We start from the raw sequence: 24756 nt of genomic DNA, 5'->3' as shown, positions 1-24756 counted from the left end.
AAGACGTGTCTTATGAATGCTGCAGAGATCCAAACTGCTATTGTTGACAGGAGTTGAGTAGGAGAGAGGGACAAGCTGGTCTGATCAATCCCTGTACATTTTACCACGGCTGGAACTAACAAATCAAGCTGACACACTCAAATAGCTTGTTTTGTCCAACCAACAGTGCAAAACCCAACGAGACTCAGTTTGCTGAAGGACAGCAAATATATTCACATTTGAGAAGCTAAAGTCCGTGAATGTTGAAAGGACTCAAATAATTAACGGATTATTAAAAGCATTGTCATTTTCTGTGGCTCAGCTCATCGATTAATCAACAAATAATTTACAGTTGAATGTAGCGTTAAAGGGGAACTACACAGTTTTTTTTAGCTTAATTTACCTTAAGTGAACAGCTTCGGAGTCAATGGAATGGTTACATGACTTTTTTTCGGGTTGAATGGTGGTCGTCTCGCTCCCCACTAGCGCCTGTGAGCGGAAAAACTGCCCTTGCCTCAGCGTCAGGAAGTATCGCGTGACATCAGGTCTCGCGATGTAACGAATTGCTTCACGGCACTGCGCACATGCACACCCCCATCCAGGAAACAGCTAACAAGGTAGCGATGGAGTTTTTCACACTATCGTCACGGCTGAGCCGGCTAAGAACAAGCAGAAAGCTAGAAAAGCATTGTCGGAGGAACAGAGAAAGAGGAAACGGCAGACTGACCGAGCAAGTTTTTACACAGTGTTGCCAAATATCTATTCAGAAGCTGTAGGGCGAGCGCTATAGAGAAACCTGCCAGCAAAAAGCGAAACAGCATAGCGCCGCTTTAAAACTTTAACTTTAAAAAGTTTGGAGACATCAGTAATAACATTAAACTAGAAAGAAAGCCTTGCTGTTGTATGCCTCCGCCAACTAGTGCAATTGTAACAGTTTACATCCATGTCCGTCCAGACGTAATATATAGTACAAAGATATATAGTATAAAGATGCTTTACACTAGGGCTGCAACTATCGATTCTTTTTGTAATCGATTAATCTAGCACTTTATCGATCAATTAATCGGCTAATTTTTACCCAAACTAGGGAAAAAACATTTTCGGAAAAAAAGCAACATTTGTACTGCCTACATTGCTTACGATATCATCTCTCAAAAAACTAAACATATTAAGTGCATTTATACCATGTGTTTATGCCATATTACATTGTTTTTAAAGATTTTTTTTTTCAAATGATATCAACCTCAAACTAAGGCATACATTAACATACACAACATTACATTACGTTGTGCAACTTAACTTTCAGAACTACAAGTTTCAACCTGAGACTGATCTGTATATACAGTAGGCCTATATGTAAATATTAGTTATACTCAACCTATTTTCATTTATATATTTGATTATAATGTCACACAGCTCTGTTACACTTATGTTATTAGGCTTCATCGCTGTTTTCAGACGAGAGAGAGAGAGAGAGAGAGAGAGAGAGAGAGAGAGAGAGAGAGAGAGAGAGAGAGAAAGAGAGAGAGAGAGAATCAGCTCTTTAGATCAGATTGTGGTCACCACTACCTATTTTCTTGTCTTTGATTTTGGTAGTTGTTGCGTTTGGTGTAGTTTCATCGTCCATACGACTCTGTGATTTACTTTTGTCGGGTCCTCTTCGTGGAATGGATGATTAAGTTAGACGTCATGCTATTATCGTGGTAAGCTAGTTTGATTTTGCAGTAGACATACTGTACAGAGTTTTAGTTTTAATTACGTTTGAACGGACACTTTGTCGTTTTCTCCAGCCTCTCTTCTCTTAGCCCCTCGCTATTTACGCTCTGGCATGTGTCGCCAGCAGCAGACTGAGCCGCGTCTGTGCGACAGTAATAATGCTCCGTGCGGAAACACCGTCCGTCAGTGATACAACGTTGGTAACATTGATTTAACGAAGCTTCGAGGCAAGTCATTTTGCATCGAGGATTTTTTGTAATCAAATTATTCGAGTTATTCGAGGAAACGTTTCAGCCCTACTTTACACACATCTTTAAACAGGCAGCATAGAAGATCTACAGTAAACAATCACCAGTTTGGCGCTAAATAATAGTCAGAAAAGCGTTTTTGCTGAACATTATGTCACAGTGAAGTTGACCTTTGGGAAATTAAATGTCATCACTTCATCATTTTATCCTAATAGACATTTGTGTGACATTTTGTCATAATAAGCTAATTAATTCTTGAGTTATGGCCAAAAATGCGTTTTTGTGAGGTCACATTGACCTTTGACCTCCAAAATCTAAATCAGTTCATCCTGAAGTTCAAAAGGGAGGTTTGTGCCAAAGTTGAAGAAATTCCCTCCAGAAAGTCCTGAGATATCACGTTCCCAAACATTAGACCGACAACCCAAACACAATGCCTCCGACTACATCAGAACATTGGACTAATAAGAAATAAAACTACATCAGTTGTCAAATCCACTTCTTGTTTACAGCCACAGCAGAAACTGTTCCAAACTATATGTAAGCTGTTAAGTTATTAGTTAGATTAGTCACAAAATGAATCAATAACTATTTGGATTATCCCTTAAATCAGTGGTTCCCAACCTTTTTTCCTTGGCGCCCCCCTTACTTATGTCTAAGAAAAGCTGCCCCTCCCCCGGAAACCGAAGTTGAGGTAACTCTCAAGATAGAGCCTTACTTTCTTTTTTGCGTTATCAGCACTTTTACGTTTCTCCGCCATGTTTCATTCATAAAATAGTGATGCCGTGGCGGCAGGAAAGACGAGGATGATAACAGCTAGCAGCTGACCTGATGACAGCAAGGGTCCCAGGTTAAGAGGTCCTGGAGGTTTGGCCTACTAAGTAGCTTGCCTACAATTTTAAGCGAGAACAAAAATATATAGTTTTTATACAGACTTTTGTATACATTATATATTCTAGTGTATTATCATAATTTGTTTAACATGTGCAAATATATTTTTTTTACCTCAACCTCAAACCAGATAAAGACTTGCGCCGAACCACTGCCTTAAGTCATTTATCAAAAACACCACACATTTATTGTTCCAGCAACCTAATTCATACGTTTGTAAATTAATTATTTTCGGATTTTGTAGCGTTGGTTGAACAAAAGTAATTTGAAGACATCACATCAGGCTTTAGGAAATTGTGATTGCCATTTTTTAATACATGATCTGATATTTTAGAGATGAATCAATGATGATAATTCCTGTAAGCTGCAGCCCTAATAAAAAAGTGACACTACTGAGTATTAAATGTTCAGAGGTGGAGAAGGTAGGTTTGATATCTTTGAGCAGAGCTGCTACTGATCCGACATCCAGCTGAGCTAAGATCAGATGATCGTCGCTAAACCTTTAAACTGCACACTCTGGGTCAGATGGAAATACAGTGCACTCCATCCCTTTACATTTTGATCAGTCACTTTCTACATAGGAACATAGGACATGAACATGACCAACACCAAAACTCCATTTAGATAAATAAGGCAAATCTTCTGTCTTCTGTACTGTAGCCCAACTTTGTGCGTTACTTTAGCCTCATATCGCTGGTGTAGCAATGCTGATTTAAACCACTTCCACTTTACAATGAATTTAAGTATTAGAAAAAGAATTAAGACATCGATGCGGGTCACATTTCAACACTGCTATGACAAGATTATCCCACGTTGCAACAGCCAGTAAGAACACACACACACACACACACACACACACACACACACACACACACACACACACACACACACACACACACACACACACACACACACACACACACACACACACACACACACACACACACACACACACACAGCTCTAGTTTAATCTTAATTATTCACATTGTCGTTACATTTTCATGAGGCACCGTGGCAACTGGCAGCACTTTCCACGTCTTTCTAGCAGTTAAGCAACAGAGTGCTTATGTTTGTTCATGCGTGTGTTTGTGTGCAGACGAGAGGGTGGGTCACATCCGTGGACACCTAGACTCACTGTAAATTTAGGTTAGTGCAGTTTCAACTCTAAGGCCTCAACATATCAACACAGATAAAACAGAGGCTGATGATAAACTGGGTACAACATGGAACTCTGTCCATCTGTAGTGCTCCACCATGCAAATAAAACGCAAATAGAACGGATGAAGACAAGAGGAAAAGAAAGAGTGAAGAAGAAAATAAAGTCAAACAGAGAAACACACGTGCATGTGTGTGCGTGTGTGGGCAGGAAGGGATGGGGCACAGCTGGGTTTTGAGGCGATGTGAGGGGGTGGAGGATTCATTTGTGTGTTTGCAGTGTGTCAGAAAGACCGAAAGAGAGAACTGGAGTAACAGAAAACACAGTGAAGGACGGTGCAGTCACACTTTATAGCTTTTTGTTCATAAATCTGCTCTGTCACTTACACACACACACACCTGTGCACGTACACACACACTACTGAAAGACAGGCCTAGTGACCTGCCAAGGAGGTCTTGCTCTGTTGCCTAGCAACCACGCTGAGCCCTACAGTCGAACACGCGCGCACACACACACACACACACACACACACACATCCACACACACACATCCACACACACACATCCACACACACACACACACACGTTTTATCTGACTGACAGCGATTACAGCAAATCAGAGCCGATCCAAAAAAAGACTCCTGCGATGGATTGCCAGGATGACAGCGGGCCGACAGTTTCACACCAACAGGAGCATCAGGAAGTTCCTCCATCTTGGATGATTACCAGTCCACAAACCACAGACGGAGACACTTGTAATAATCATCACTCAGGCTTGAGCTTGCCTGAATAAACTGAACCGTAGCGATAAGATCCTGCTACCGAACAGCTCACTGAAGAATAGAACGCTAACGTTCACATCATATCGTTTAGACCAGGGGTTTAACGTTTTTCAAGCCAAGGACCCCCTACTTGATATATTGTATAAAATGAAATTGCATATTAAACTGGGCCTACAATAACCTGTGGGGCCACCTAAAACCGTTATACATACCTTTTTGCATATAATACTAAGCTATTAAAATAGCTAATCATTTTATAAATCATGTTTTAATGTTAAACATACATGTGGCACTGTGAATCCTTATACTGTATCTGTGGATGGCCTTAGTGTCATTCTTACCTATAGGCCAGTAACCCTATCATCAGTGGGGATTCATATTTGATAATAATATGTTGAATTAGGGCTGGATGATTAATCAAAAAATAATCGAAACCGAAATTCAGAGCCTATAACCGACGTAATTTTACCAAGTCGATTATTTCGGTCTTTTAATCCTATTAATATTTCCGTGCCGCCCACTGTGTGTTAATGTACTTTCCCCTTAAAACATATTACGGCCGCCGCGTCTGTAGTCACGTGACTCCGCCCGTTTACATTAAAACTTAATTTACTTTTTTATTTTTATTTCATTTTAAAATCTACAGTTGTAGATTTAAGTTCAGTTGTTTGAAATATTTAATAAATAAGCATTAATTGCTATCTGTGTGTTGTTTCCTTATTTTAGAATCACAAAGATAGGATTATGCACTCTTTCATTAGAAAAAATAACCGTGAAATATTTACAGTAGCCTATAAGAAAAGATTTTTTTTTTTTTAAATAATCGTTCAATAATCGTAATCAAGGTAACTTCTTCGATTAATCGGGATTATGATTTTAGCCAAAATCGTCCAGCCCTATGTTGAATTCATTTTTGAATTCATTTTTGGAAAATAAAAAAAAATAAATAATAATTTGGAGGCCTGTCTGCATTGACTCTGAGGACCCCCTAGGGGTCACGGACCCCCTGTTGAAGATCCCTGGTTTAGACCATAATTACGAGCAACTGAGTCGGACAAAACGTTCACGTCAGCCTTTTAGTCATGATTCTGAGCTGGAGATATTGGGAATTTCTAAACCGTGACGATATCGCCCACTTGGTGAAAAGAACTACGTCAGTGTCAACACACTGTTGGCAAAATCTCTGTCAGTTACATCTAAAAGAAAATCCAATATTAATAGTACAGCAATCGATTTAGTAGATTTAAAAGAAGCTGTATCTGGTTCTACTTCTTAAAGAACTGCTACAAAAATATAGCAGTAAAACAAGGAACCAATCTAAGGTTATTTAAACCACCAATATTAAAAAGGTGCTCTAAGTGATGTTGGGTGACGTTACTTCTTGTTCTTGTGGTCGTTCGAAGTATCATCAAACAAAACGGAGGCTAGCTCGCCCCTCCCTCCTCCTCCTCCTCCTCCTCATCATGTCCCCTCCCCCTCCCTTCCGTGCTTCCTGAAACAGTCATGAACACGCATTATAGAAGTGGCCTACGTGCTAACGCTGCTGCGGTGATGGTTCAACCAGCCCCTTCTTGTCGGTTATTGGCTGGAACACTTATGTTTGGTGGTGCAGGTTGGCCACTTTGTTTTTGTTGCCATTTGTGGAGCCTGGGCTGTCTACAGAGACTGCGTTTTTTTTTACAGTGTGTTCAGGGGACAGGCAGCTAGCGGATAGTGAGGAGATGTTTGCTGTATGGTATAAAAAAATGTTGTAGCCTAACAAACGCTTAGAGCACCTTTAACCAAATTTGTTTGGAACACTTGGGGGCAGCGGAAACAAGCTTTTCTGTGTGCGTTGTGAAGACTTGATTTTCACAATTGAGACTTTTAACACAAATGTGCGAAAACAAAAATTCGAATTGATTTTTTTTTTCGATACATCTCCCAGCCATACTTGGGTATGGGTATCGAAACGCGGTATTAAACGAGCACTGGGGCTAAATTATTAAAGACCGTAGTATTGATAAGCTCTCGCGTTACTGGTTCTGCTATCGGTACTTTTTAACGTTTTGGTGTAATTGATTATCACGCTGCAGCATATCCTTTGCTCTCTGTGGCGGAGCTGAGCTCCTCCAACTATGCTCGGTACTGTAAGTGCAGTAAAACCTTTGACCTATCTACCAGCAGTACCTGCAGGCAGTGAATCACCTCTGCAGAGGGAGGAGGACAGAGGACAGGATGAAGGACTAATACTGACGGATGTCTGTGCTCCCCATTCTTTCTAAACTCAGTATTGGGGTGTCAGTTTGATATTTTTTAAGTGACTTTGCTGTTGTAAACTTTACTGTTGCTGCTCTAGAAACAACATTTTGTTATATTTAAAATAGGAATAAATTCCAATCCTGTTCTGAATGTATTCTTTTTTTAAATATATATATTTTAAAGCAATTATTTAGTTATGAAAAATAACCGTTTAGTAGTATCGATAAGAATAGCAGTATTGATCAAATCTACAATACCCATCCCTAGCCGTACTTTGAGACCGAACAGAAAACACCTGGGCCCTGTTCATATGCGGCTAAACTAATCCCCACCAACATGATTCTTGTCAACGAGACATTTCAAATTAAATATTTTTTTATTACTAATAGGAAGACAAAAAAGGTCTTTGGAGATCCATCAAAAGGGCTGCTTGAGCATTTAAGCATCTGAGTGGATGGACTGGTGAACGTGTTTGATTGACAGCTAAGCATTCAGGCGAATCAGACGGAGATACAATGTGAAAAAACTTGGGCTGATAACTGTAGCTTGCAAGCAATGAACAGACAGTGTATTCATTGTTGTTCCCCCCCCCCGGTGGTGATTAAGAAAACAGGAACATACCCATTATCATACAAAGCTTAATAACCAGGACACACCAGCCAGACGGCCGACCGTCAACAGAAAAGCCAGTCAAAATGATCAGTCTCCCCGTGTTGGTCCAAAAAGTGCCACAGTCGTATAACAGCAGGTGGCGCTAATCTGTATTGTTGCCCAAAAAATGAAAACCGGCAGCTGATTGGATGAACGCGTCACATGGGTTTGTTTTCTCCGGAAATTCAAAGCCAGACTGTCATGGCAACCGATCAGGATACGATCTCATATTGTACTAAAATAGTTCACTGAAACATGTTTCTGAAAACATTTTAAGCGAGACATAGGTCATGCAGTTCCTGAATCTGTCTTCATTTCAGCTCAACAAAGGTCAGTTTAAAAGATTTTCGACACGGGACGACGGCACGGGACACACCGAACAGACTCGAGTCACTGACCTCGCCAGACTGTCCCAATGGCCGATTTTCGGCCCTGTGTGTCCCGGGCTTTAGACACACCTAAAGACTATCTGAAACCTACAGAGACTTTTCAAACGACGCAAGATTGCTTCCACCAACTTGCATGGATGCTTTAGACTTTGATATTCAGTAACGAGCATAAACCTTACGACTGAGTAAGTACATTTCTCTTAACAGAACTATGCTGCATACAGTGAAGAGCATTAACGGCTATATAACATGCACAGTGCTTGTGACATGACGAGGGCCAGTTGAGTTCATATTAACAGTTATCAGCACGTAAATCACTATATACTCTGTGTTGGTAAGACGAATTAAACAAATTGAGGGGAAAAGAAATAAATCTATATAAAGAAATTTAAGTTGCAGCCCTACCGATCAGTAAAAACAATAATCCGTCTATCCCTAATATGGATTCTTTTTTTTCTTTTTTAAAATCATATCCTTAAAATTATCCTGAACCCCAAAAACTGCTGAACATCAATCTGCTGTTTGCTGTGATTTGTTCATTTCATCGTCATCTCACAACATTCTGTGTAGTTCTCCAGACATTTTAACATCCAGTCAGCCCATCCTGACATTTTCAGAGCACTGACACTGGATCTGTCGCCTTTGCATCGTGAAGGAGTATAATGACAAGTAGGCGCTGGGCTGTGGACAGGCATACTCTAAAATATGTGTTTGATTTCTCGGCCACAGTGTCACAAACATATCTTTTTTAATCAATATCTTTAGACTGGCTGGCCTATCATCCAATCAATAACAAATATACTACTTCAGTCCCTGATCAGTCAATGATCAGGATTAAAAGTCAACCGCAACCATGGTCCTAGGGCTGCTCCCTCTTAGTCGATAAGTCAACTAATCGGTCGTTTTGGTCTTAGTCAACTTAGATTTCTTTAGGCGATTAGTCACGTTTTATGCTTTTTTCATGCTGAATGACTTTTTTTCCCAAGAAAAGTACGAGCACATCTCTGGTAAACCCAAGAATTAAAGTGGTGCTTTTGCATTTACAGATCTGTCGAATAAATCAACTAATCGATTAGTCGATACAATTGAATGAGTGTTAGTCGACTAAGAATTTCTTCAATCGAGCACAGCCCTACATGGTCCAATCACTAACAATGACATTTCAAGATGGGGAAACATGCAGCATTTTTTAAGATTACTGTTGGCATTCTTCCTGTATTTGAGCCTTTTCAGTTGTAAAGTGGACACAGAGGCGATATAAACTCTTACACATAGGCTACTCAAGATTTGCACATTTGATCATTCTTATTCTTGTTGAAAAGCAGATTGTATCTGTTGCCAATGACTGGAGGCCAGTGGGGCAAGAAGTGGAAAGATCAGTAAAAATCACAAGCTTCCTCAACAAAACCCCAAAAATGTTTTGCTCTAGCCAGGCAGCTAGGCTACTTGTGCATTTGTTTGATTACATGTTTTTGTTGGCGAACATTGATGTATCAACACGGATTGTGGTTTATATGTCACACAAACTTAAACAGGGCAAATACACCACCAAATAGACCATGACATGAGTCATTTCACAAGCTACAATAGCAACGATAGCTTGCTAGCAAACTACCTGCTAGCTACCTATGCAACCTAGCTTCAACCCTCTCTGCCTGCTGCCTTGCAGCCGGTGTTCTGTTGCGGTCTTGCGTGTTGTTTTTGCGACCACGCCGAGGCAAAATTTCGCTGGCCGAAATTCACAAGGTGTTTCGCTGTGTGGAACCCTACCGTTAAGCTCAATTTGGATTTATTGCTCAGATCCGAGTATTTTGTACTTTGTAAATTCCTATATGCCAGTTAAGACTGAGGCCACATTGCAAAAAAACAAAAATCCGACCTTTAATCTGATTTTAGACCCAAAGTGGCATAAATCAGAATTGAAAAGATCAGATTACATGTGATTTGTGATGTTTACACGGTCATGAAACAAAAATCAGATCAAAGTCACATATAAGCAACAACCACAAAAATCTGATTTAAGCCATTTTTGCCTGTCTGACCACTTTGGTCCAGACTGAAATATTGCAACAAATATTAAATGGATTACCATGAAATTTGGTTCCAACATTCATGGTCCCCAGAGGATGAATCCTACTGACGTTGGTGATCTCCTGACTTTTCTTCTAGCACCATCATCAAGTCAAATTTTTCATTTGTCCAGTACTTTGGTTTTTGATCAAATACCTGCAAAACTAATGGCATTCCCATCATCCTCAGCGCTACTTTGTGGTTAGTGCTAATAAGCAAATGTTAGCATTCTAACATGCCTAAGTACAGCCGCACAGGGAAGCAACATCCACCAGCGAAATGCTGGTAAAATATACAAGTGGCTGGTAGATTTGCTTCACTCACAAGCTCAAAAAACAAGGGTAATCTATTGAGTGGCTGGTAAAATTTGAACATTCACTAGCCATTAGGCTTGTGGACAAAAAAGTTAATTTTGCACCCTGGCGGCTAGGGTGGCTGTAGACATATAGTCATGTTACCAGTGTCAGCTACAGTGCAAACAGAGCCTTAGCTCCATGGTTAGCTCACACTCATTGCACCTCCATGTACACACATTTCATTAATATTGACTATGGCTGCACGATATATGCTATAGCGCTGTTGAATATTGCGATCACGATATTACTTGCAATAAATAAACAGATGATAAAGTGTACTAATTTCTGCATTTCAAATTGCTTGTTGAATTTAAAACAAATTTTATTTAACAAATTGAACACTGAATTGAACTTAAAAAAAAAAAAAAGACATTTAACATTTTAAAGTGCAGTTTTCTACTGATAATCTCTTTCAACTAACACAAAAATAGAAAAAAGAATTGTGATAAGATCGTCAATCGTGATCCTGCCTGTAAAAAATTGTGAAACGATAGTTCCCACCCCAATACAGAGCCATCATTAATGTTATTGTTAACATGTGCAGTTTTCCAACTATAAGAAGTTAAAATGTCTGCTGTGAAAAAAGCGTTTATAGAAACGTAATAACGCTTCTAAAAGCTGTTTTTTTGATGAAATGCTTTTTGTCCGCATCTTTTTCATTCTAAAGACAACCATTTACCATTTGCTGCGTTTTCAATGTGGAGGAAAAAAAGTGGTTTTTACTTTTCAAAAATCAGAAAACTTCTTGTGAAACTTTACCTCAACTCATCTGATATGACAACCGAGAAGTAAATTGACTTGTAAGTCTTTAGTCCAAACTCTGATCAGACATCTGGATTGCTCTTAAGCAGGAAATGACAAGAGAGTAACTTCCCCTTTTTCCTGTCAGTGCACACAGGTGTGCACACACATACAAATGAACACCAATAAAAAGAAAGCTGAAGGCATGAAAGGAAGGATAAATCTTAACCCGCAAAGCAGGTATTCAAAACACACCCAAACAGATACACACAAGTCAGAACAAGTCTCAACCACATGCGTGACATTCCTCCTGACCAAGAAGTGTGTGTTGATGACTTGTATAGGAGTCTGTGCACCTCCCATGCATACTGAACTGCATCTACAACACCCTTCCAGGTTCTCTAGGCTAACTCTCTTTAAGACACCACTGTTCACACAAATCTTCAAACTTTTTTTCTCATGTTAGGTACAATAGAGGGAAAGAAATAAAACACTGGTATATAGATTTCAAATGAACATAATAGTTTTTCACTGTTTCTGGTGGTTCAAAGGCTGGTCCGATGACAAGTTGAAATGTGAACCCTTTGTGATTAAATAGCATTTAAATGACCATATTTCAAGAGAGGTCTGTACTAGTTGAAATATAGTCATTAAATGCCGTTTAAACAACGGCACAACAACTGCCCGGTTTAATTGTGTTATGACCTGCAAGTCACCACATCAAAGCCTCATGCCATAACATGTTCAAACAAACATTACCACTGAGATTGCAAGTACAGTATATTCTTGACCTAGAAAATAGCATGATATGATACCATCGAGATCCAGAACCGCTACTAATGAAATTTGAGGGGAGACCGTTTTGCCAACTGCTGTTTCAAGAGTCAACTTCCAATCTCAACTTTAAAGCAAACACGAGTCATTGGGGTGACACCGGCTCGTTTACACGCAAACCAATCTTCCACTATTATTCCGAATATGACAATATTCCAAATTTGATACAGGTCAAGTAACAGCATACTCCGGTTGGATATTCCAAATAAGGCCTTTTTCCTAATATAGCATTTTCCGTTCAAGACACGTGGGAAATTCAGGTATTATTCAGGTTTTAGAGATATTTCTTTGGACATGTATACAGCACATTCGGAATATGCGTCTCAATCGGGGTTTTTACCGCAGGCTTATGGTCAGCTATGTGCGTTGCTATGGTTGCTGTACACAAACCAACCAGCCAATAGTTTGCAGGTTGCAGACCCGATAAGAAGGACAAACACAGATCCTTTTAAACCTTATCAAAGACTTGGATATCAACAGGTTTTTGGATATAAGCACACATGGCTACGCCGACCTTTTCAAGAAGCTGGTTGAAGAAATGAAAGAGGAAGGCTGTGTTCGCACGGTCCAACAAGTCCACCGCCACTGGTAAACTTTGAAAAAACTAATCGTATTTTGCACAGCTACATGTAAACGGGAATATTCACTTTCATTAGCCACGTAAACAGCTTGGTCAGAATATCGTGTTTTTCGGAATAAGGGCAAAAAAATGGAAATCCTTATAATTTATTTTTTACTAATCTCTCTACCTGACTCTCAAATTAAAAAGGTTCTGTACTCGATATTTAGAACTTTAATATAGCAGCAAACAACTATGGCTTCCTGGGCAGAGAATGAAGTCACACTCTCTCTATGTGTGTTGTAATCAGAGTTTCTTTGTTCTTTGTTTTAATAGCCAGTCGGGCCGAGCATGCATGTTAGCACATGTGACCGTGACAAAACGTTGGTATTTCACAAACTGGGGAACGGTCTGTGAGAGCTGTGTGGAGGCAATCCACACAATTTTCAGTATTTCATATAGTCCTTAGGGAAAGGAAAATCCAATAAAATAGGATTCACAAGCTGTCTCTCATTGTTTCCTACCGGTCATAACAGTAGAATATGATTTGGTGAGGGTCTGAAATTTGCACCCACCACTGATAAAAATTGTCAGGCCATCCAACAGAAAACCATCTTTAGTAAGGTTAGCGTATGATTGGACAGAGCTACACATTTGAAAGACGTTCGCAACTGCTTTATAAAAGCAACAATATCTATTCGTTTGGTTAGTCAAAGTTCACCAAATTCTTACCAATACCCATCAATAAAAAGACGTGCAAACACTCATTACTGTATCAACTTTACCAGCTACATCACATATCAATTTCATCTTGAAGGAATAGCTCAGTATATAGCATGTGTGGTCGAGCGAGAGAGTGACGGTGGTTGCCCTCACAGCAGACAGGAAATTAAAAATAAAGTTGTCTAGTGGTAGTACATTGTTTTGTTTGTTAGCCAAAGTTAAATATTGTCTGTATGAACTAAAATGTATTGATGGTATATTCTTGCGGGCATATTCATGTATGCGCGTGCATGTGTTCAGTACCCTCCAACCCCCTAAAAAAAAATAAACCAGAGGGTTCCCCTGAAAAGCCACAGTGTAATTAAAACACTGCGAAATACCATGCAAGCAATGCTTTTGTGTAAATATATCTAACATTGAACAACAACATGCTTTACATTAAATGATGTCTAAATGACCTAATAAAAATAAAAAGTAGCTTAAATGCTGTTAAAACAGCAGTTAAGTTAGTTCATTTGTTTCTGTGTCATGCCAAACATTTGGGATTATAAGAAACTGCTGTATGTCGGACACAAAAACAGACATCAATCCTCAAAACATTATATTCACATAATCATAACTTCAGGTATTATAATATTGTATATTTATGTACACAATTTCCAATCAACTGTGCACCGAATAGCAGAAGAAAGAAAAACAGCTGTTTTATTCAGGTAAAAAGGTTTTTTCATTATTGCCCAGGATTTCTCCAACTTCAATGTTTCAGTTTCCTAAGTGAACAGCTAACTCAGTCTTTGTGCAGCATCCATGTTCAAAAACTATCCATTTCTGTTTTTATCTAACTGAACAATATACTAATACTACTAAAAGGGATCAAAGCAAACAGAATGGTCCTCATTCATTGAGACTGCACACTGGACAGGTGTGGGTTTTTTACAGTTACAGCATGAAGTGGTACAATAGAGCTCAACAGTGTGGTTCCAGATGTAAAAATCCCATTGATTTTCTCCATAAGCCATAATGTCTAAACCATCCGAGGTAGACTGACCATGACATATGTGGTTGTAAAATTAAAATTTCCACTCCTGTAGAAGCTAGAAGTCTGTATGAATTCAACCTTGTTTTACGAAAAACATGTTTTATCCGCAATCGTATGGAGAAAAACTACACTGCCCACAATCCTAAGTGTAACAGCAACGTCTGTGATTGGTCCAACTCGCTGTTACCATAAAAATGTTTACCATACCCTCGAAACCGCAAATGGGTAGAGCGAGCTTCTGCCATTGTCTTGTACCTTTGCCTTTTTTTGCCGTTTTCAAAATGTTTTTTATTATGGTAACTTCTAGGCAAGTCCCGCTCTACGAAGCAGCCCGGTTGGGGTTAGGCACTGACCTTGAGTGGTTAAGGTTAATATAGCCGATTGGTCAGGGGATAGGACCTGAACAAATCGGGTTACCTTACCTAGTGTAAGCATGGACGCCTGGCCAATCGTAGCGTGTGAATGCTATTGAAGGGCGGGCCTTGCCTCGAAGTTGTGTGGGTTCCATAATAACTAGGGGTGCACCGATCCAACTTTTTCAGTCCCGATACCGATACCAGGGCTTTGTGTATCTGTCGATACCCGATACCGATCCGATACCGTTAATGAATTAATAATAAACTGTATACCTTCCACATCATACCTTCCTTCCACCATGTGGAAGACACTAAAGGCACCAGACCTTCCTAACTAAACATTACTTTCCTAACTAAGACAAAATAACATAGATGTAATGTATTGAATTCTAATTTATTTGTTATTTAAAAAACAATTGTGCATTCAAATCGAAAATATAATGTAATCAAACTTCTTAAAATAAATTTAAATACATAATAATGGGCCATCAATAATGGGCCACCTTTATATAGGTTTATAATGGCTTATTCTACTGTCAGGAGTACATAGAATATCACAAAAACATGTTAATGTCATCATGTTTACTAAAAGCTTTGATTAAGGGTTTGCTTGGCTCCACAACATTATACAATAACTTTGTATGAAGGGGAATCCATGAAACAGTTACAGAAGCTAAACTATTTGTATTATACAAACTGCAAAGTAGTAAAATAAACTCAAATCGTATGAATAGCCTACACATACAAACAACTTTAACACCGTTTCCCTTTCAAAACTAAATAGTTGTAAGCTAGTACTGTATAACCACTACCTTGGCCACAGGTAAGTTAGGTTGTTGTAGTGGGGTTGTAGTGGGGGACTGAACGTAGCTCGCTGTCAGCCTCCTTCGGCTGTTTGAATAACGCAACTAGTGTTGGCGCGACGGTATTTCAGCGCAGGCAAGACATTTTAAATCCAGAGTTTTAATCAGTGTTACTGAACCAGTCTTTCTCAATGGTCTGTAGCGGGACCGGAGGTGGATTGCGTTCATAACGTTGCTCGCTGCATGCTTGAAGTGACAGGTCTTTAACGTTACAGCAACGTTAGCAGCGGCCGAGTAACGTTAGAGCGACGGGCAACAACCGTGGCTAAATTATGTCCGATTTGTTAGAAAGAAAAAAAAATTGAGAACAACAGACGGCTCCTCTCTTGAGCACACGTTGTTCTGGTGTATCTCCGGTCTTTCTTCATCCTCTAGCTAACTTTCTTCTAGGTTCTTGTGCAGTAGCGACCGTAGCCTCTCCCAGCTTAACAGACTGTTCTGCTACCTGGCTAGCTAGGCTAGCAGCTGTAATGTTACCCAGCATGCCATTCGGCGGTGTAGCTACATTTGTGAATGTAAAATTAGTAGTGTTAGAAACTGTTTAAGTCTCAAATTGTTACATGCTTTGGTGTTTTATCCTTTTAAGAGAGTTAGTTGTGGGTTATTAATTGTTGTGTTATAAAGTTACTACCATGAGTGAGAAGGGTACGCAGTTAACAGGGGCCCCGGTGCTGCGACGGAGTGTAAAAAAAAAAAAAACTGGATCGGCCCGTGGATCTGTTAATTTTTCCGATCCAGCTATTTTTGCAATATCGGGGCCGATATCCGATCCAAATATCGGATCGGTGCACCCCTAATAATAACCATTGACATATATAAAATGGACCAACAGAGCCCGTTGCTCTGGACGGAAACCAGTGAAGGATATTAGAAGCACTTTTCCGGTGAGCGCTGAGCGTTACTGCGCAGCCTCCAACTGAGAGAGATGACGTAAATGTGACATGAGCAACGTGTCTGAAAGTTGTAAGTCTTCTGGTAGCTGTGCCAAGAGAAATCTCAATCATTCCCAATCTTACAGAGACGGCGAGTGTAGGTATATGTAAGGAGATAACATGGGCACAAGCTAATTATTGCTAACTAAAATGCTAGTTGACATCAGTAATTAAACCTAAACAGCTAATGTAAGTCGAAACTGCCTGCGAGCTTCTCCTGTGCTATACGGTAATTCCTCTACTGTGCGACAGTAAGTCACTTGGTTATGACACAATCGTTAGCCTATTTTTACAAAAACGTCTACTACGGAGCCATAACGTGAGGTACAAGGTAATGGAGCCTTTTATACATTGTTGTGTTTCTTTAGAAATAAAAAATGGACAAATAGAGTCTTTAAATGCTTTAGATGTAAAGTTATTCGCTGTCAAAGTGACGTCAAAATGAATGGCAGTCAATGGAATGCTAACGGGAGGTGATCGCTTTGTAGCATCAAAATGGCACCATAGGAGGTTCGAGTTCTGAAGCAAAGCTTACCCCCTTGATAATAACGCATCAGCTACAGCCCAGGTTGTTTGGAGTTGCTATGGCAACACGTGACAGCAGCCTGCTAGCATAGCTTTAGCTCAGCAGTACGACCAACAATCACTGATATAATTGCAATTTGGCATCTAAACAAAATCAACAATTAATATCAACAGTCATACCCCTATATATACACACCTTAAATGTAAGCAATTAATTGCGGTTAAACAGCAGAGAAATGTCAATTACGTGAAACAAAATCGTGATTAGGCAATGATGTAATAACTGTTACAGGCCTAGACTAGAAGTGAATCAGTCACACCACAAACAAAGACCAAGTTGGCAACATCAGTGCCGTCCTTTTTGCAGCAGTATCCCACCACAGGGATGCCGTTGTACACTAGGCCTACTCTGACAGTCAATACTCACAGTGACCGGCGTCTGATTTCACGCACGCATTTATGTTGTCAAGGAGGTTTAATAAGAACTGCTACACATAACGTGCACTCAGTTAACACTCGGTGTAGGGGAGCCTTTACGATGAATTGACCGTGACGTTTTAAAGCATGGTTAATAGTGAAATCGGTTAATCGCTGCATCCCTATTATTGTCATAGATTTTGAATATCGTAATATGGCAAAGTGATTTCTTTTCCTGATTTTAAAGGCTGCACTGCAGTCAAGCGAATTTTCTGAACTCCTAAAAAAAGCTAGTAAGAGGACCTGAGTTTTTTTGGGTCAAAATTTAACCCAGCTTAACCATAGATGCCTCTACCTTTGACCTACAAATCACCAAATCAATGCTTACTGGGTAGCTTGATTTATTGATGGATGGATGGATGGGTGGATTAACTCCTCTATACCTTCACTGTGAACAATGATCGCTGACTCACAACATCACATATAGACACATACATAGACCACACATAGACCACTTATAAAAGAGGCTGTCTAGTTATCACTTAACTGTTGGAAACTCACCACGAAACCCAACCTGACAGCAGCTCTACCTGTGCAAGGCTGCGATTGGTCCGTGCTTCCTAAAGTGTGTTTTCAGCTCAGGTTATTTCACCACACTAGCTCACTATAGTCCGGCGGCAGCTCGCACATAAAGTGCTAATTTTCTAACCCCCCAATGCATTTTCTGTAAAAAAACACCAAGCCTGTAGCCTGAAGAGATGAGGGGACTTTTGTTTTTACTGCTAATACAATTACACAACTTTGCACAACTCTTCCCAGTAAATTAAGTCTTAAGTAAGAGCATAGTGTGGAAACTTTGGTTATTTTCTTCATAAACCTCACATGACTAGAGCCAGATGAGTTTAGATGGGTGTCTGAGATCAGTACAGAGGAGGAAGTGATACTGCGACCACAACATTTGCTGCATTACTGTAGCATGCATGTTTTTGAGGGGTGTCACTATATTGTGAGGTTTATAAAACCATTTTGTGCAGAAGTCGGTGTCTAGACTGCCACCCCTCACCACGAGCAGCCGCCCACCCTCGGACACACATCACCACCCACACACAAACCCACCATTTTACAATTCCAATCAGATGTCAGGCTCGGTGTTAGGGGAGAAAAGAAGCTCGAGAAATCTAACTTCCTGGTCTGTCTTCCTCCCATTTCTCCTTAGTCAAAACCAGACACGTCTGCTTTCACCACTCCACGGACTCTTCTACTCTTACAGCTCACTCTCTCTTCAGCCTGAGCCTCTTCACAGTGTTCTCACTCTCATTTATTACTGTTGGCAAGCACCTGCTTTGAGTTTGACACCTGCCTGCCAACACCAACACGCTGTCAACAAAAGAGCCCACAGGTCACTCTAACAGTGTGCAGACCTGCGGCCCTGAACACAACAAACACACAGCAACACTCCTTCAGACAGTGAACATCCGTCCACACACCCACAGCCATATGCAGCAGAGGGATTTGTGAATGAGCCACAGCTCTTACCTTGGCACTGGAATCCCTGTTTCCCAAAGCCCCTGTGGACAGAAGACAGGAATGTGAAATTTGGGGAATTCACAAGACATGCACTGACAATGATGCACGCACACACATACAGATATCGAAGCACACATGGACACACACACACACACACACACACACACAGCTGCAGCAGCAGCAACAGCAGCAACAGTGGGGCCCTGTGTCTCCAGCTGCATTCCGCCACCAGACCCTCCAGTTTCAGAGATGGGTGTCGGGTCGATGCGGTAAACGCCGAGCAGCAGCGACTGCTCTGCGGCTGCCGACAACGCATCCCCCACCTGACAGGCCCGTGGTGTTGTCGCATTGTGGGAAAACTGGGGGAAATGGCGCATCGCAGTGTTTGTGACAACGACAATGACTGAAACACTGCGCTGTCTGAATACTGTCAGTGTGGCAGGAGGCCGTTCAGAGCCGCAGCAAGTGATTCACCTGTGTCCTTTCCCCTCACTCACACACTCACCAGATGAAGTCCGTGCAGTGGCTGCAGAAGGTCGGCTGCTTGAAGAAGCGCGCGATAAACTTGTGGTTCTTCACCTCGTGCACATTCTTCTGGCGGAGAGCTCCCTGACGGGCGAAGCCGCGCGCGCTCTCCGGTGCCTCTCCGTCGCTGCTGGGGTCAGCCATCTTAACGAGGAAGCGGCGGCGGCGGCGGTCCGAGAGGGGCGAGAAGAGCGAAGAGAGAGAGAGAGGGAGGGAGAGACGACGGAGGCAGCGGGGGAGAACCAGTCGAGGTGCAGGTTCCTCCTCCTCTCCGCCCCGCTGACCGCCTCGCTGTCGCTCGTGCTGCCGGTGTTTTCTCGGGCTGTGTCCAGCTCGCGCTGAAGCTGCTGCTGCTGCTTCTTCCGGCGGGTCCCCGTACCGCGCGCCTGCTGCTTCCCTGTTCTCTCTAATGTGTTGCTGCTTACAACTCTCTCTCTCTCTCTCTCTCTCTCTCTCTCTCTCTGTACCTTTTTGACCATACCCTTGTCAAAACTACCACGTGTGCGCGCGCAGTTGTTCACACACCTATGAAGCAATCCTTGTCAACAGCAACACAAGTACTGCATACATTGTGCAGTACTTGTGAATTATGACTATGACACACACACACAAGGCTGGATCACTGACCTGACAGTGGCCCTAAAGCCTCAGCTTCAATTGGTTTTAATAATTTGATAAATCACAAATGTATTTAACTGGGACGTAGGCCCAACACACAGGCAGAATGGAAGTCAGTGTGGTTTCTTTTTTTTAGAGCTACAACTTTAATTAAAGGTGTAAAAGTGTTTGATGCACCAACTCAAACGCATGATTTCTTACGCCATCAAATGTGTAATGCCAAAAAACAAAAAGAATGTCATTAAATGCATCTGTGCAGCTAAAAATTGCTGGTATGATTGCTTGGCATGTGACAAATGATGAACACCTTTTTTAAGCCCCTTTCTCACATTAGACCTGAACATAACAGGTTGGAATATTCGCTTCTGTCATTCACACATAACCTCCTACGCATAACATGACCATTCCAGAGACATTAAAGGCACATTCCGTAACCTAAATGTAATCAACAGGGACACCCCAGCACCTAAATTCATGACATATTGGAAGACCTTTTAATAAAACAGATGAACTAAATAGCTGTTACTGTAAAGCAAAACCACTGAGTGTATTTAAGGTATGAGGTATGTATGAGTTATGTTATCTTGTTAAATGTTTTCATTTTTAGTTTGTAGTTGGTATTGTGTCATTAACCTGGAATTTTTACTTGGCCCTGGTTTTCTGTGTGCTATTTTCAATTAACCACAAATGTATTTAGGAATATGCAACAAGTAAGCATAAAACTTAGAAACAGCAGGTCTTAAAACTTTTGATACAAGGACCCTCTTTACAACAAAGCCTCAAGATTAGAAAATAATGCTGGGCTGACTTTGAAGCCCCTTACGTCATATTCTGCTTTTGTGTTGCATATTCTTATTATTATAAGTTTACTGTCTCAAAACCACATATCAGGTGCCTATATGAACATTGTAACAGGATTTGGTTGCTGCAATCATTCCTCTTTTTCATACAGGCCATAAAGTAAACCCTTTCTAATGCACGTCCAATGTGATGGGGGACAGAAGCCACAGCCCTCATTCTGCACAAAAATACACAAGTTGATATGAGGCTTTACTGAAATTGGGCCTCTTCTGAAGTTATAGTCTTTTTAGTACAAATCCCCCCCCCCCTCAAAAAAAGTCAAAAAAAAATACTTGAGAATGAGATAAAATACACTTGTTAATTATCTCAAGACCACTCTGATTTGTCTTGATACAACTGCGGAGGTCTCGGGGTCGGCCACCAAGCACAGCAAGACAGGGCTACAACATTACTTAGGCATGATATTATACATATTTTATGTTAAGTGGGGCAAATTCCTTAACACACCTACAATTAATAAAGTCACCAAAACTGATTGACTTGCAGATTTATGGACTTTTGGCCTGGAGCAGTTGCCAATTTTGCCCGGTTGGTAATCCAACCTTGTATAGGCCTACATGGCCAGATTAACCTGCTAAATTGGTCCCTACATCTTCCCATCCTACCTGCCTCTATGCAATGTGATTCTGCCATTTTTGCCTCTTTGATACATTTTTAGAAATAGGCTACACTTATGTTTCATTAAAGGGACAAAACACTTTAAATTTGTTTGTATTTCTGACCTATCTTTTTTAGATTAAAATATAATCTACCTATCTAATTCTTTTTTTTCAGAAATTGTAGTAGTATTATCAGATATCCAAATAAAGATTTTTTGTTACACTTTTTTTCTGATAATGTTAGGCTACTTATATTTTACTGATATTTTTTAGATAATTTTTTTTTATCGATAATGAACAGGTAAATTTCCAATACAGTGTTTCCTTTAGGATTTTTTTTTAGCAGTGAGGGCAGGTCTGTCCCTCCCCCACGTCCCTCTGCAAAATGTTTTACGTATGAAACTGAATTGACACTACGCTGTAACACAAACAAATACATTTATTCACCTCTATTCACACACAATGAGGCACATTTTCATGTGATTGAATTGTATTTTTTGAGGAACTATGGGGCACTTAACATCTACAACCGGTCTACACGGACCCACCGCGGTGACGTTTTTGGTGGAGTTGTTTGTTTAATAGTCAACTCGTAAGAAAGCGAACATTTTGACAATAAACCAGTCCTTCCAGAATAGTTTTTTTGTGATTGTTCCGGGCAAAAATCCTTGATTATGCGGCACGTTTTCTTAAAAAGTGGAAGGAATATGCGGGATATTTATGCAATTTTATGTGATGAAATTGCGGGAACTTGCAAAAATTGCGGGAACTTGCAAAAACTGCGGTTTGATGAAAAAGAGAAAAAACACCCTGCCTTTCGATGATGTTCACGTTGCGTAATTACGTCGCGTAATTACGTCACTTCATAACGTTCCCATGGCAACAGGGGAAAATGGCTGCCTTTGTGTGAAGTAAACGTAACATTTTTCAACTTTCTGCTAAGATATATGTGACTTTTTTGCAACGAAAATGTGGGGATTATGAAATCATGCAAGCCCCGCATATTTTGCGCGGAAATCAGCAATTTATGCGGCGAAAGTGCGGCGTATTTGAAAAAAATACGCCCCCCCGCATAAATATGCAGACTTTGGCTGATTATGCAATGATTACGCAATCGCATAATCGCGTTTTTCTGGAGGGACTGATAAACTAGAGGAAACACTGCAATAATAGTACAGGTTTAGACTTTTTTTTTTTTAAATCACAACACCTTATACCTCACAAATACAGAACAAACATCCCCAACCTCCCCCCATCCCATGGTGACCCCTGTCCCTGATATCTCGACCTCCCCAAGAAACAAAAAGGAAACAATAGGCTACAAACGTACAGGTATAATACCCGACATGATAAAAAAAAATAGTCAAATACTTTTATGCTGCATTCTTTCTTTAAGTTTTCTGACTAGCTCCATGTACCCGAGCCACAGATCTCTCCATCATAACTATGTCTAGAAAAGAGTTGGCCCACTGCTGCCACGACAATGTGTGAGGCGTTTGCCATTGCAAAGCCAACATTTTCTTTGCTGCAGTGAGACCAGCCCATAGCATACGCTTCTGCTATAGAGACAATACTAAGGCAGAGTCATCATTAAGTAAAAGCTAGGTCGGTGACAGTGGCATTTTAACTCCAAGCAGATCACTAGAAGTGGGACTATATGTCTCCAAAAGGCAAACACATAACATTTTGGGACACTCCCAAAACATATGTATAAGTAACTCTGAGACATCAAGTGTACATAGTTACATAATTAGGAGATGGGATGATTTTTATAGCATGACGTTTTCTTGGAGTAAGATACATTCTGTTCATAAATTTAAAATGTATTAATTGGTGATCAGGGCTTTTGGAGGTATCCTGTAGATTATAATTATAAATTGTAAATTATAATATTTCTTCCAGATTTTTTCAAATGTATTTTACTACTTTTCTGATATTTTACAAGTGTTAATGCAAGGTATCTGTAGCCGTTTGGCATTTTTCTGAAGAATTTAATTTCCCATTTGTTGAGAAAATGAAGGAGTTCATAGAAAGAAATAAAAGATTCAGGTGAATGCTCTTTGCTAACCAAGAGAGATGCTTTACAGAAATAAGGTGAAATACTAGATAAATAATTAATCTCAACAGTGGTAAAGGTGATCTAGAAATGACCCTGAGAAAGGTTACTTACAACCTTGTTTATCTTTTCAAACCATGAGTATGTTAGGCTGCAGAAATTCAAGGGTTGCATTTACAGGGTGTAGCTGGAAGGGAAACTCTGTGAAGACCTGTCCAGGTTGTCGTTCTGAACATGATCCCAAATTCAGTCTCAGTCACACTCACACAATTTTTCTGTGACTACACACTTTCTCTTTATCGCTGCCAACTGAAGAGGTGACGGTGCAGTGCAGCAGTGAACATGGCCTGTGGTGGCAGAAGAAAAGACTTTGCAAGTCTTCATGTGCTCGCCGGTTTGTAACTTTGGGAAAAACCTCCTTAGTTAAAGTAATGGAAATGAGCTTTCTGCTGCATGTAACAAAGCAGAATCTTCCAGTTTAGATCTTATCTTTACACTTTTAGAACTAAAAGTTTCAAGCTAAGAGTTTCCTCTTTTTCACAAAGCTGCTGAGAGAAACTTTTAGTAAGGTATAAAGAGAATAGCCCGGTCCTACCTACTAGACTCTCGTACATTTCATTTGTACAGAGAGTCTGGCCACTCTCCATTGACAAGTGTTAACTTCCTTGAAGGCGGGTACTCTGTTGAAGTTTAAAGCTATTGGATCTGCCCAGAGCCACTCTGGATCTGCCGTAACCAATCGCTAATGTTTGGTCGTGACGTCGGCTTAGCATTGCTAGCGTTCGCCTTAGCATCGTTAGCGTTCGCCAGCATCATTAGCGTTCGCCAGCATCGCTAGCGTTCGCCTTAGCATCGCCTTGGCATCGCTAGCGTTCGCCTTAGCCGACTCCTTCACCACTAACGGAGCGAGCTGGAAAACCCAACTTTTCCCGAACCCCGTGAGGAGGAGGGCCACAACATCATGGCCACCAACACAACTCAGCAAAGATTGTTCTTGCTCGGGCTTTAACTTCTGGATATTCGGCAGCGTTGCCAAAACGGACCGAATGGCTTCGCTCTCAACTCAAACTAGCGTACGACCTCAACGTCATCGTTCTCAGCCACTC

General features: G+C 40.6%; 1 protein-coding gene across 2 annotated transcripts in view; it reads right to left on the bottom strand.

The window, feature by feature from the left end:
• The window catches only part of LOC120556875 (protein kinase C beta type), a 41096-nt gene extending 21114 nt beyond the window's left edge, over positions 1-19982 (bottom strand). The window contains exons 1-2 of one of the 2 annotated variants that reach the window (XM_039796700.1): positions 19497-19982; positions 19001-19032 (exon numbers count right to left, since the gene is read on the bottom strand). In XM_039796700.1, coding sequence (XP_039652634.1) covers positions 19001-19032; positions 19497-19660 — 196 coding nt within the window. In that variant the 5' untranslated portion in view covers positions 19661-19982. The remainder of the gene's footprint in view (positions 1-19000; positions 19033-19496) is intronic. The other variant, XM_039796691.1, reaches the window with a different exon arrangement.
• Positions 19983-24756: the final 4774 nt, after the last annotated feature.

The sequence above is a fragment of the Perca fluviatilis genome, chromosome 1, assembly GCF_010015445.1.
Source record: "Perca fluviatilis chromosome 1, GENO_Pfluv_1.0, whole genome shotgun sequence".
Lineage (NCBI taxonomy): Eukaryota > Metazoa > Chordata > Actinopteri > Perciformes > Percidae > Perca > Perca fluviatilis.
The sequence above is the reverse complement of the archived record's forward strand: the minus strand, read 5'-3'. Positions and strand labels throughout refer to the sequence as shown.